The sequence below is a fragment of the Corylus avellana genome, chromosome ca2, assembly GCF_901000735.1.
Source record: "Corylus avellana chromosome ca2, CavTom2PMs-1.0".
Taxonomy (NCBI): Eukaryota; Viridiplantae; Streptophyta; class Magnoliopsida; order Fagales; family Betulaceae; genus Corylus; species Corylus avellana.
Genome location: NC_081542.1, coordinates 835411 through 849597, shown reverse-complemented (window position 1 = coordinate 849597; position 14187 = coordinate 835411). Strand labels below are relative to the sequence as shown.

The 14187-nt window shown below is 32.1% G+C and overlaps 2 protein-coding genes across 3 annotated transcripts in view; both read left to right on the top strand.

The window, feature by feature from the left end:
- LOC132168915 (polypyrimidine tract-binding protein homolog 2-like) overlaps positions 1 to 1425 on the top strand; it is an 11275-nt gene extending 9850 nt beyond the window's left edge. For both annotated transcript variants that reach the window (XM_059580001.1, XM_059579999.1), the window contains exons 7-12: positions 80 to 184; positions 292 to 363; positions 430 to 476; positions 796 to 886; positions 989 to 1027; positions 1220 to 1425. In XM_059580001.1, the coding sequence (XP_059435984.1) occupies positions 80 to 184; positions 292 to 363; positions 430 to 476; positions 796 to 886; positions 989 to 1027; positions 1220 to 1270 (405 nt within the window). In that variant the 3' untranslated portion in view covers positions 1271 to 1425. The remainder of the gene's footprint in view (positions 1 to 79; positions 185 to 291; positions 364 to 429; positions 477 to 795; positions 887 to 988; positions 1028 to 1219) is intronic.
- Positions 1426 to 10791: 9366 nt separating this feature from the next.
- Positions 10792 to 14187, top strand: part of LOC132168909 (polypyrimidine tract-binding protein homolog 2-like) — a gene marked incomplete at its 3' end in the record, with an annotated part of 97745 nt that continues 94349 nt past the window's right edge. Inside the window, 6 exon segments of the mRNA XM_059579996.1 lie at positions 10792 to 10880; positions 11947 to 12048; positions 13176 to 13235; positions 13326 to 13399; positions 13795 to 13890; positions 14099 to 14156. Coding sequence (XP_059435979.1) covers positions 11965 to 12048; positions 13176 to 13235; positions 13326 to 13399; positions 13795 to 13890; positions 14099 to 14156 — 372 coding nt within the window.

The following is a 14187-nucleotide window of genomic DNA, read 5'->3' as shown; positions in this document are numbered from 1 at the left end:
TTTTATTACTTAGACATGCTTAAAATCTATGAAATTTTACGTGGTGTGATTAAATGGAAGTGTTTTGTCATCATTGCAGTCAACGGTGGCGTTGGATGGGAAAAAATTAGAACCAGAGAGCAATGTTCTTCTTGCATCTATTGATAACATGCAGAATGCTGGCACCTTGGACGTTTTACACATGGTACTTACGATCGCATTCTGAGATTAAAGTCTTGGTTGACTCTTTTGTTCCTTATTATTATTATTTTTCTTTATATTTAAGTCATACTCTTTTCTTTTGTTTTCTAGGATGCTCTTGCTAGCGCAAAAGTCTCACCACCAATGAGTGCAAGAATACAAGTGTCAAGTTCTGAAATGAAGGTTAGATCAATAACCCTTTTTCCAATACATATATTTTTCCAACTCATATTTTTTTTGTCATTGCAGGACTCCTTTATTCAAGAATATCTTAATGTTCTAAATACAGCGAACAAGTAAGTTTTTATGTTTTATGCAGAGTATTTAAATTAGTGACTGCTTATGTTAACGAGCTTAGCCCCATGAAGTGACACTTCATTGACACTTGCCCCTAATTAATGTAACCAACGGGAACAATAGATTCAATTATTTTCTGACTAACAGATTTAAGCATTTGTTTGTAATAAACCTTTAAAGTTTCATATATTAGTCTGTTGATATGAGATGTATATAAAGTCTATTTTGTTTGCCAATTTTTAACATACGATATTGCTAACCTGTATATTTTTGTTTGATTTTTTCTTTTTCTTTTTCTTTCAATTCTCTTATCAATAGGGAGAGCTTGAAAAGGCTAAAGGGAATTGGAGAGAAGAGGGCTACCTATATTCTTGAACTTCGTGACGAAAAACCCGAACCATTTAAGAGCGTAAGTTGAAAGATTTTTAAAAGAAAAATATATTAATTCCTTAGTTGATTTCAAACGCTCACAAGACTTCTTTTTTTTTCCAACACAATTTCTGTTTCACAGCTTGATGATCTGAAAGAAATTGGACTTTCAGAAAAGCAGGTAGTTTTCTTCTCCTTTATTTTTATTTGGGGTAAATTCTTTCATTTTTTTTTTTTTTGGGAGTTTATTTTTTATTTTTGTCTATTGAGTGACATCGTCAAGTACTAATTGTGGCACTAAAACAATAATATTAATTGCTTATAAAAATAATACTAATTACAATTAACTGTGATTCTTTTATTTTCTATACAGATACAAGGATTAATGAAAAAGGTGGGTGCAGAGCTTATGCTTCGTAGATAGATAATATGTAGTTTAATTTCTGATATGTAAATATTTTGTAGTCTGCTTACGGCTAGGATACTGGGACCAACTTGAGTATATAGAACACTGACATGAAAACAAGTTTTTTGTGCATGGATACTGTGTATGTTACTAGAACTTCTGTTGATGGATTATATGTGTCACAAGACCAACTTAGTGCTCAATAATGTTCAATATAATAGTCATTGAGCAAACCAATAAGTCAAGAATCAGCCTGATCATTCCAAAATAAACATACTCAATGGCTATGAAGTCAAAAGATTAATAGATAGCCGTGAAGTTCAAAGTGTTAAAGATGTAAAATCCATGCTGTTTATTAATTAAACCAAATGGAAAATTCCACTTATGTCAATACTAATCATGTTAACCAAATGTAAATGCATTGCCAAAAAATAAAAAAGAAAGAGAAGTTAATTACAGGATACTTTCAAATTCTCTCGTGTATAACTGGCGCCCCTTGCGAACGAACCAAACATTACAGGAAATTGGTACAATGTAAAGTAGGCAGTCAATTAGTTTGGAACTATTTTATACAGTCAATATCATTTGAAAATCGATCTCTCAATATGAAACACCATCTGGTAATCTTAATTGCTGGTATGCAAAGAATGTTTTTTTGGACTTTAGCTCTGCCAATTTTCTACAGTCTCAACAAATATGAACCAACGAAATTACGACACATTTGATGATGTGCATTAGCACAATTCTTTAACATCATAGAAGTCCATGGAGACTACCAAATGTTACAATTTTTGTCAGACAGATAAGCAGTAATGGTAGCAAAAAAAATTAAAAAAATAAAAAAATGGGGGGAGGGGGATAAGATGAGAAATTAATAGTATTACTGTTTTGGCTAATCAATGAATTGACAAATTGTCCAATTCTTTGTTCTCTATACACTCAGGTAGATAATGTGTCAAAGTGAGATCATCATCGGGATGAGTACTTTGGTTTTACACATAATTATTTCCTTTTTTCTTTTTCTTTCTCTTCAAGTAAAATAATTTATCTTGCAAAGCTCATGCCCTATGTTTTTTGTTGGATATTCCCACAAGATCATGCTTGATGACAGGTGTATCAAATCCATATACTTTAGATATATTCCTAATTCAAATCATCTCTAGCAAAAGTAATTTGCAATTATGAATCTCCACATGAAATGGGTTCCAAAGCACTATCATAACAACCTAAGTAGGTAAAGTGCCTAAAAGATAATATCATCTAGCAAAATCACCCTCAAATTCTAGAACATAAATAGCCCAGATAAATTAACTGTCACAGATTTTGAAATGCCATGGGCATTTAAATAACTCAAAAATAGCTACACTAACATCAATAAACCCCTAAAGAGTATACTAGAATAAGAAAAAATCCAGTAATTTCATTAAAAATAATTGCAGCATCATGATGACAGTAAATGACAATTAATTATGATGATGGTTCATGCTTTGAGTAGTATTTTTCGGCTGCTCCCCCCATGACAAGCCATCTAATATTGTGCCGGGCAATAATGTCCACAATCCCTTTCTCCACGTTATCTATCTCAATCCAAACTTTATCAGCCTCTACCTGCAATTACATTTTACTAATAATTTCAAAAGTTTAATCTATTTTGTTAGCTGACTTTTCATAAGAGCTCAAAAAGTAATAAGCGTGTTTTTAACTCCAAGATGTCCCAAATTCCAAGATCATCTCTTGAAATTTTCTGCATCTAGCCGTCTACTTAGTCCCTGTGCTTTCCCAAAAGATTCGTTTTGCACTTTTCCCTTGTATTGTCTACTGCAACAGCAAAATTGGTTGACGTCGCAATTTATTTATTTATTTTTATTTTATGTAGTATAATTTCAAAAAACCCTAAATTAACAATCAACATAGTCAGTGGCGGAGCCAGACAACTCATATTGGGGGTGCCGCTAAAATTTTTTTGGCGTCCTAACAATTTTCTTTACCCTAAAAATTTAGTAATTCAAACAATATATGCATCACAAAAAAAAAAATCTATAAAAGTTCATAAATATGTGCTTAAATTGATAATATTATAAATGTAACATGTCGGCACTATATTAAAAAGACAAAAATACAAACAAAAAAAGCATCTAGAACTGCACTTTACTGTCTCTTAGAAGTACAAAATCATCAAGTAGCGAATCTAAATTGAAGCTCTTAGCACTTTCTCGTTCAATATGGAGAATTATACTATTTGCAAGAAAATCATCCTCCATTTTGTTGTGAAGTCGTGTTTTAACAATTTTCATTGCTAAAAATGGTTGTTCGATGGTTGCTATAGACACTAAAAGAGTCAAAACAAAAAACAATTATCATTTACAAGTCATCATAATATAATTGGTTGATAAGGTCTTTTTTGTAGATATGTCTTTAGAATTTGGTCTCTATTTTAGAATTTTTTTTCCTTAAGCAAAGATCTATTGGCAGACTTACTACCTCGACATGACTAGGTTAGAATTTGATTGGAACTTATTGAAATCATTGGTAATCTTCATAATAGTTGGCAATTAAAATTATGTATTTCATACAATTAAAACATGTAACAAAAAATATATATTCATAAGAAAAATAATTTAATTGAACAATCTAAATATAAAAAGTTTAATCATAAAATTTTACAAGCAATTGGTATGAATTATTGAAGGCTTTAAGACCTATACTTAGGGGTTTATTTATTTATTTTAATTTTTTTTAAGTATAAACGTTAGGCATTTTTTTTTTTTTTTTTTCCTTTTTCCTAATCATGTTGTAAAGTGCTGCTAGAAGAGTTTAAAACGTTTGGACTTTTGGAAAGTATTTGGAGTTTGGTCTCTCAACCAAACGTACTGGCCCACTCATGGGTTAAAGAAAGAAGGCAAGGCAGTGGTCCATTGATGCATTAAGCCCATTGACCGATTGACTTATTGTAAGAAAGAAGCTGCAATAGTTCACAAACAGACAAAAATTTATTTAAACAATGCGTTTAATCAGTGGAATGTTTGTCATCGTCTTCTTCCCCTTTTCATATAACCTAAACCTAAAAGCCATAAACACTGAAATTGTTGCAGAAAAATTTCCAGAGAACCGGCACTGCTTGAGTCGTTTGCCCCCTTATGTTTGATGAGGGAGTGTCGATCGCAAATAAGAGAAAATATATTTTTTTTGGGGGTGCAATGTGGAACTTGGGTAGAAAAACAGCAAAAATTTTTTTTAAAAAAAATCTTTGGGGGTGCCAAAGCCTAACGTGGCTCCACCACTGAACATAGTCATCGATAGGCCTATTACAAAAGATTTGGGATTTCTCAGAGTCTGCAGGACTAACAAAAGTGGCTTACTAACTGATCCATATGTGCTATGATGGCTTAGTTTTGATTGGGCCGCTAAATGGAAAAAAATATATCACGTCAGGCAATTTTGTCACTCCTATAGATGGTGAAAGGAAAAAAGACCAAAATGAACCTTTTGGAAAACAAATGGTCCAATTTGATAAACAAAAATTTTACTTTTGATGATTTTTCAGGGACAATATATTCTTGAACTTAATATGCATGTACAATATATACATATGTATCTATCCGTGCATGGGTGTGCACACTACTTGTGTATGTTAAACTTTTAGAAGGTTTTAGAGTTCAATCGAAATTCAAAGCTGGTAATGAATTGAAAAATAATTATAAACTGTTATACTTTATAATTCGTAAACAAAAAATTTAATGCCAATGAATACACGCATTGTAACGCCCCGATATTTGAACTAGCAAATATCGAAGTCGTAACGCTGCAACTTTAGAAAATACAATCTTACAGTGGAGTATATATATATTTTTCATTTTCCATGAACTAGAAATAACTTACACAACACAATTGAGCTGACTGAAATACCTCGAGGTGATATATTATTAAATAAAATAGAAACATGGTTTTCATTATAACATATGTACACACTAGGTGTACCAAATATATGCCACAGACGGCACCTAAATTAACATAGTAATATTTATTAAGTTTACACACATCACCATACATAATAAAAGTGACTAACATAAATGAGACTTGCTCCATAGAGTAAGCATAAATCCTGCAGCAGATGGTCTATCAACCATCAAAACCAGTAAAAGGACCATCGTCCTCACTTTCTATTCCTGCATCAAGATCTATGTAAAGATGATGTTATCATATTTACATTGGCAAACAAGTGAGTAATCTATTTTCCTAGAGATAAAGACTAAAAAGAATAGTTTCAATAAGTAAGATTAAAGAATAAAATATATAATAATGAATGAGTTGTGAATGCAGCGTAATGACAGATTAGTTTGTGTTTTATGATAATCTTTCTTCAGACCTCTTATCATGAGCTCTCAGCCCGCTTACGTCCGTTATGTCCCTTACACTTTAGAGGTTTACCTGTTTGGTGCTGGCAACTACACCGCCCCCAGCTTAGTTATATATTAGGTCTGTTGGACGGTTATATACCCCCATCCACTGAGATACCGACAGTTCCTCGCGGCAATCCACCCAGCTTGTTCTTAAGGTGGCTATCTTATCAGCCCATTTTATTAGACACATTATGCAGCAGTTGTATTGCAAAATTATATCAATAAGACAAAATAAGAATTCCTATAACAATAAAACAAAGCTAGTACTCAGTAAGTATATCTATACTTACTCTCCTTAGTGTAGTATTCTGCTCCACTTCTGCATATAATACATACATACAAACAATACTTAGTTCATTCTCCAATAATATCATTGTTTAAAGACCCTCATCTTTTTATATTTATTTATTATCCGTCACTTTATCTTTATTTACTCATTTTATTATATTAATCTAAGATAGTCATTTATAACTAGTTAAATGACTGAATGTAAATGTTAAATGCATATTTCGGGGATGAGATCAAATGGTCCTTACTGCCAGAAATATGAACAAAAATTTAAATGACATAAAATAAATGACTGAATGTAAATGTTAAATGCATATTTTGGGAATGAGATCAAATGGTCCTTACCGCCATAAATATGAACAAAAATTTAAATGACATAAAAGAAATAACTGAATGTAAATACTGTAAAGTAAATAATATATAGATAATATTATAAGTCTTTAATTGATTTTGTCCACTAACTCTTTATTATTAATTCACTTGTATCCATTACTTTATTTTACATTATACACTTTACTGGGTCTTTAAACAATTAAATGAGGACAAGTAATAAAAGCAATAAATCATGATATTTATACAAGAAACACTTACCCAATAATCCTTAGAAGTAAAACTCCACCAAATCTTCTCTAGGTAGCTAGTTTTAGAAAAACACTTGAACACTACAAAAAAAATCTAGGCTATATGGTATTTGACTAGAACTAAGAAATAAAATGAAAGGAGGAGCAAACAATTTTATTTGTTCTAAGATTGTAAATAAAAAGCAAGTGAAAGTGACTATAGCTTAGGCTCTATTTATAAGAGAATGAATGGTTAGGATTTATTTTTAAACCTTTGATCTAAGGATTGAGATGTATTTAACCATAAGAATGAATTAGTCCATATTTCATACTCTATACCAAATAGTATTTTCGTCCAAAATGAGGGCAGTGTATTCCGATCCATTTTTCAATGTCCAAACATACTCCGATTGACATGAAATTTTGAGAGTAAATAGAGGACTTCAAGACAAACATTTTATATTTTTGGTTCGACTTCATCCGAGTTCGTTTGAGTCTATTTTTGGCCTATACAAGGTTTACAATTCAACTTAGGCTTTAACTATTTGCATTCCCACTTGGCCACTTGCCTTATTAAATCATTATAATCATGATATTTACTATAATTATCATTACTAGAAGACTTTGAGTAATGATACAAAGCACGCGGCGTGCGTGGCACGCCCACGCACGCCAGTGCAAAAAATTTTTTTTTTTTTTTTTTTTTTTAAAAAAAATAATAAAATAATAATAAAAAAAAAATTTTGTGCCTGGCGTGCATCACTGTTGATGCACGCCAGGCGTGCATTCCATCATTACTAGAAGACTTTAAGCTTTCAACAAAGGTGGCTAGCCTTGGTATCTTTCTTTAGCAGTTTTAATCCCATTTAGACAGTATGAAAATTAAGACACTGCTTTTTAGGCCAAAAACTACAAAGCTTCAAATTAATTTCTAACTTCACTAAACACCAATATAAATAATTTATTTACTAGATTGTGTTTAATTATGCCCATAAACATATTAGTGAAGCTAAATTTTAGAATTGAATGGATATACAAAAGATGTCAAAAATCAATGTAATATACCTGTAACACTAAATAGTTATTCAATATCATTAATCCACATATCATTGATCTAATTTATTCATTTATTCTTTTAATCTATTTAATATTATTTATATGAGAGTTTTTAAAATCTAGGTCGTTACACGCATTGTACATGGCCAAAGGCTAATGCATACACTTACTTGGTAATGAAACTATAAATTAAAAGAATCAAAGGAAATGACACCCTTGCTTGCACAAGATCGAGAAGTTATTGATCTAGAAATTCATGCAACTTTTGCCATTCAACTTCCCGGATGGCCTTACTAGCCTGTTGTTTGAGTCTGTCCACTGCATACAAATATTAAGTAAAAATCATAGTTCCTAAATTATGTGATATATTATTAAGTAGGTATTAGTTCCAACAAGTCCCTTACACCAAATTATACCAAGTAACAGGAATCATAAAGTACAATAGAATATCAATGAAATTCAATATTTTATATCTAACATGCTAATAAATATCAGATTATATATATTCCATTTGATCACTAGTACATAGATTGTTCATCAATTAAGAGATCAAACCCACAAAGTATCAGAGCCTAGTGTTGAAAATATATATGGAAAATGGAAAATTATGAAGGCAAAAATTCGGACTTCAAGGCTTGATCGCAATGAGGATTTCTTTAGAACATATTTTGTCCCATTTCTAAAGTGCTAAAAGAATTAGACAAAATTGTTCCTAGATACAATGAAGCCAAATAGTTACTCCAGAATATTACCTTCTAGAGTAACAGAATAACACCATTTGGATGAGAAATTACACAAAAAGAAATTTGTATGGAAGACAAGATCACTTATGTTGCGTCTTCGGATATGATTATTTAGTCATATTATAATGATTTTGGACTCATATGATGGTACTAAATAATTCAATTCAATAGTCACGAACTGTAACCACCATATCCCACTTAATGGTCACTTAAATGACTGCACCTCATAGCTCCTAAAGCCCATTGCTATTGTCCAAGCATGGGCGGCGTTGCCGCAGCTAAGCCGTTCTTCTCCATCACTCAAATGAAAAATATTCGCCATGAAGTGATTAACTTTCTTTATTTTTTTTCTTCTTTTTTTTAATTTTTTTTTTATTTTTATTTTTTGTTTTTTATATCTAGCCAATATAGGACAACTTTTCCTCCATTCAATTCAATACTTTGGGTTTCCTCCAAAATTTTGAATTAACTTTAATAAAGTAAATCTTACCGATCAATGCACTTACTTAGATAGGAAAAATATGTTTTATAATTATCTTAAATACTCAAAATAATTTATTTATTTATTTAATAAATTCTGACACCCAGCAATCAAACAGAGCCTCCAGAAAAGCACTACGCACATTCAGATCACTTCCACCCCAATAATAATAAAACACACCAGCAAAGAAAGAAAAGAAAAGAAAAAAGAAAAAAAAAATCCATGTTTGTTCAAACCCAAGAAAGAAAAAACACAAAGAAAGAAAAAGGAGATGATGACCATGCGCCAACAGTACATGCAAAAAACCATTTCATTACTTTGACTGATTAAGATAAAATAAAAGAAAATAGGAGAAAATAAAATAGAAAGAACAAAATTAAGAAAATAAAGAGAAAATTAAAATTACAAAAAATAGAGGACAACGTAACAAAGGAAGATTTTTTTTTTAAAAAAAAAAAAAAATAGGGGCAAAATTAATAAAACACCATTTTCTCACCAAGAAAGGGAAAAAAATTAATGAAGTAAAGGTACAAAAATTGATTTAGAAAAATTGAAATAAGACAAACGTTTGTCTAACACAAAACAAAAATGGCATAAACAAAATAATTAAGAAGATGAAAAAGGGTAAAAACAATAATGGAAAAAAGAAGAAAAGAATATGAAGAACCAAAAGAAAGGCAACATATGCGAAGAATAACAACCCTTTCCTCATCACATAGAGAGAGAGAGAGATTTTATATGGAAAGAAAAAAATTATAAAGAATCAAATAAAGAGATCATATGATTTTGTTCAACAATTACCGCCACCACAAGGTTTAGAGACTAAACATGGCTATTAGAGAGCTCTTGCACCACTCTTGGAGGATGCAGATTTATAGAAAAAAAAATATATATCATATGAAAAAATGTAAATAAACCTCTATACGATAGGCAAATTGTAAATACATAAATATCACAACAAACCCAACATGCAATGTAAGAGTTGACTAGTTTTGACACGTAATTAGTGAATTAGAATTAAAAAAAAAAAAAAAAATTACTCAAGAAACAAATGGGCCTTAAAGTGCCAACACGGAACACTACACGTCACTTTAATTTTTTATACTTTCATTTTCACTAATGCAGTAGCATAAATTCATGAGTCAATCAATAATAAAAAGCCAAACAAAAGATTAGAAAGATACATTGAGTTATATATATATATATATATATCGTAAAAATGGATATATAGGAAATTAGCTAGCTAGGCCCCATATATAATCCTTTTTCTTTATGCAGTGATGATGTGATATTTTCAAGGGCCAAAACAGAAAATGCAATCGTGAGTAGTGCATAAATTTAAGCAACAGGCCTTGCAATAATCAGTGGGGTCACCACTGCACTAGACGTACGTATTGTTTTTTATTTTAAGATGAATTGTTCACTCTTTTTAAATATATTATCAAACAACTCAAACCACAAAATATTTATCAAACATGTATTCTTACATGGTCGTAGGATTACTTTGACAAAACAAATGTTTAATTTGCCTAATAACAAATTTATTTATTTTTTTTAAAAAAAAAATAAGAACGATTGTATGGCCACCCTACATGGATGAGCTTTTTTTTTTTTTTTTTTTGAATTTTCTGAAAATAGGCAAATATACAATATAAAAAACATTTTTATATTAGAATACACTTCTAAAAACATTTACTACACATTAAAACACTTTTTTAAACCAAAAATACTAAGATACATTAGGAAACGTAAAATCGATCTATTTTAGTCTTGAAAATATTTGATATGAAAAATAGTTATTTAATAATTAATATTATGACCCGTGCCACCCTGGACCTGGATAAGCTTAAGCCCACATAACACAAGACTATCAGGCCCATCGTCATGGACCGTTTTTGATCGGCCTCATCAAAGTCCTACCTCCACCACTAAAAATTCGCCACCTCAGCCAAGTTACGCTCCAAAAAACATAACAAAAAAAATCAGCCCTACACCACACCACGATAATAAATCGAGGGACAAAAGAAAAAAGCTCTTTATAGCTCCCAGTCTCTGAAACCCTAAAAAATCAAAAAAGCTCTAGCTCCGCGAATTCTTCAGGTGCTTCAATTTATTTTTCATTTCCTCTCCAATTTGCTCTAATTTTCGCAATCGTATGTGATTGTGTGTTTGCTTATATACACGCGGAAAACCCTTACCTTTTCGCTCCTCTATTTGATTTTGATTTTTCTGCTAATCTATCTCTCCCTCTCTCTACATACGAGTGTCTGCGTTAGAGAAATCGGGAAACAATAATTTGACGTATTAAACAGCAGATTTGAACAATATGTATCTATATATCATAAAGTTAGGATAAAATTGATATAGTGAATCAGTTATATGTCGTTAGAAATTTACTTTTTAGGTGAAATGTATATATATATCTTGCGCGTTCTTTTGTTTTGCTTGCTTTTGAAATTGGAATATGTACTGCTCAGCCAAATTGAATTTTTAGGACATAAATTTGGTTTTAAATGTCTCTTATCATAATCATAGGTGATGCATGGTTAAAGTATTATCGGCCTTCTTTATGTGTTCGGATTAGGTTATTGAGAAATTCTGCCTTTCTGTGTTCTGTTTGACTTGGATAGGTAATTCCTTTGGTTGGTACTCATGGTTAGTTTTCAATTTGTTGTTGTTGTCACCTCTGTTTTTGCTTGCTCTGGCTTGTGTTTGGGGTCTTTTGCTTCCACCTTCGAAAATGTAATTTGTGCTTCTGAAAAAGTAGATTGAAAAAGGCATTCTGGGAACTTATTTTACAATTTTTCTGACCATAAAGGGTTCGATACAACAAATTGGGTTTTTAGTATCCAGAATGCATTTTTAGTACCATAAATTTGGGTTCACAATTTATTGTTCTATTTCTGTTAGACAAGAATTGAGACAACAAGTGCGGGAAACAACTCCACAGAATTAGAGAAGAAACCCATCCAACTGTATATTTAGACTATGCATACTGCTATAATACACAAGGCATGCATGCCGGGAAAGGGAAATCATATTAATATTGTAAAGGAGAAGTCAATTTTATTGAAGTACATACTTCTATGTCAGAGAGCCTGACTGTGAAATGGGTTTGTTTATAGCGATCCTTAGGCCTACACGTTTTCTTGCTGTTCTTTTATAGGGTGGGGTTACTGTTCGAATGGCAGATGTTGCTGGAAATGTACTGCTGGTAACAATAGAGGGCGACGATGCACACCTTGTCAGCATCGATGATGTACACTTGGTAAGCAAATTGCATGCTTTCCTTTACAGTTGAAGAGGTAAACTTGCTACTATGAGGATGTATCCACTGAATTATGTTGTAATTAGGTTGCGGTTTGTCACGTTTTGGAAAGCTTTTGTTTGACGTATATGTAAATGGATCAGTAGGCTCATTTCAAGGCAATATCTTCGATGGCAGCTTAATGCATTGGGAGAAAGAGTGCATGTGTGTTTGTCTCCTTTCTCCTTTCCTTAACACTGGCTCTTTCTTCCCTACTCTTCCTCCTCAACTTCCTATACCTACCATTCTAATGGTACAGGCTTTTATCAGTTTCTTTTCTCTTGTACATTCCTCTTCCTCTATTTTCTGCATGCCGTGGTTTTTTGCTAGTAGCATAGCTACATCTAGTATATCTCTTATGGAATTTTGTATTAGTCAACTATTTGATCTATGTAATTATATTAAAGTCTTGGTTGTATTTATTTATTTATTTATTTTTATAATTGAGGTGTTGGCATCGAAATGAATGCAAGCTTGATGAGGTTGATCTTCATTCCCTTTGTGGAGATAAATGTCATGGACAGACATTATCTTTCTATCCTTCTAAGTAATTAACTAATGATAGCTTTAGACACTAGTTCGTAGCTGAAGTTGTTAATTTTACAAAACCTTGATGCCAATCCACATGCCCAACAGCAGTATATTGTTAGCATTTTTCCATGGTGAATGCTAAAGGGATTATCAGAAATTCTTAGTTGGTCCTTTGTTTCTTTTATTCTTCTTAAGTTTGTGGTTTTTATTTGAGGGAGTTATTTATTTTACATAAACATAGTATTAGATGAAGTTTTAACCTGCATATTTCTCGCTGCATATTTTTGGCGGTAGTGTGAATGCTAAGTGCTGTATTTTTTAAATATTCTTTCTTTTCTTAGCAAATTATTATTCTTATTACTATGATTTTATACACATGAAATGATGGTTTCTATGTCTAGTGGCTTGTGTAATTGATAAAATCCCAGTGGTCTTTGTTTGAATTTATAGATGCTTCTGGTTTTCTGCAATTAATTCTGGGAAGGGATCCTAGATTGTTATTGGGTCTTGAGTTCATAGCACCTTTTTTTTTTTCTGAAAGTTATTTAATGATGCAGCTTTTTTCAGCTTTTGGATATGTGCAAAAGATTATAACCTTTGAGAAAGCCGGATTCCAGGTCTCTTATCCTTTTCCTTTTTTGGTCCTTTTCCCCTTATTCTTCCAGCGTTTGAGTAGAAACTCAGTTTGTATATGATCCTTTTTTCAGGCGCTGGTACAATTTTCAGATACAGAGGCAGCCTCTTCTGCAAAGAATACCCGTGATGGAAGAGGAATTCCTAGGTGATAGTTGTATTAATTGTTTGACATGGTATTTAGTCCAACTTCTATGGACCGCATGGCTGTTACGTGGTGCACATGCATTTAGACTGGTCACCATTGGACCGTTGGACAACATTTGTGGTATAAGCGATTTGTTAGACTCTAGATTGACGTAAAGTTTTTTTGCCCCACTTGTATCTATAACATTTTCGATTGAACATGTGGAAAATATTGGCTTGCTGTGTTTTTCCAACAGGACCATTCTTTATGTAGAAAATGTGCTATGTCGGATCTTTGAATGGTAGATCCTAGCACATTCATGTGCTCCACTGACATAGCTATGCGCTTTATATACCTTATCAGTTATCACTGTGCCTGCATTAGGATTTACTGACATTTTTTGTCGTTGGTTTCAGTTATCTTCTTCCTGATGATGTGGGACCATGTACTACTAGGATCACATATTCTGCGCACACAGATTTGAGCGTGAAATTCCAGAGCCACCAGAGCAGGTATTCCTGTTTCTTTTTACAAGCATTAACAGTCTGAGTCTTTTTACTCCTAATTGTTTTGCGTGTAAGATGCATATTTCCCTTTTCGGTTGTACCTATATTGTGTATGCACTTCCTTATTTGTTACCTCTTTTTCGTCCTTCTTCCTTATCCTTTGCTGCAACCCTTTTATCTCCATTTTGCTCACATTATTATAACTACATTTCAGGGACTACACTGATTCTTTCCTTCCTATTGCTCCATCAGCCATTGACAGAAGTGGTCAGGTAAGGCTTTGGGAATTGACACCTCCTTCGT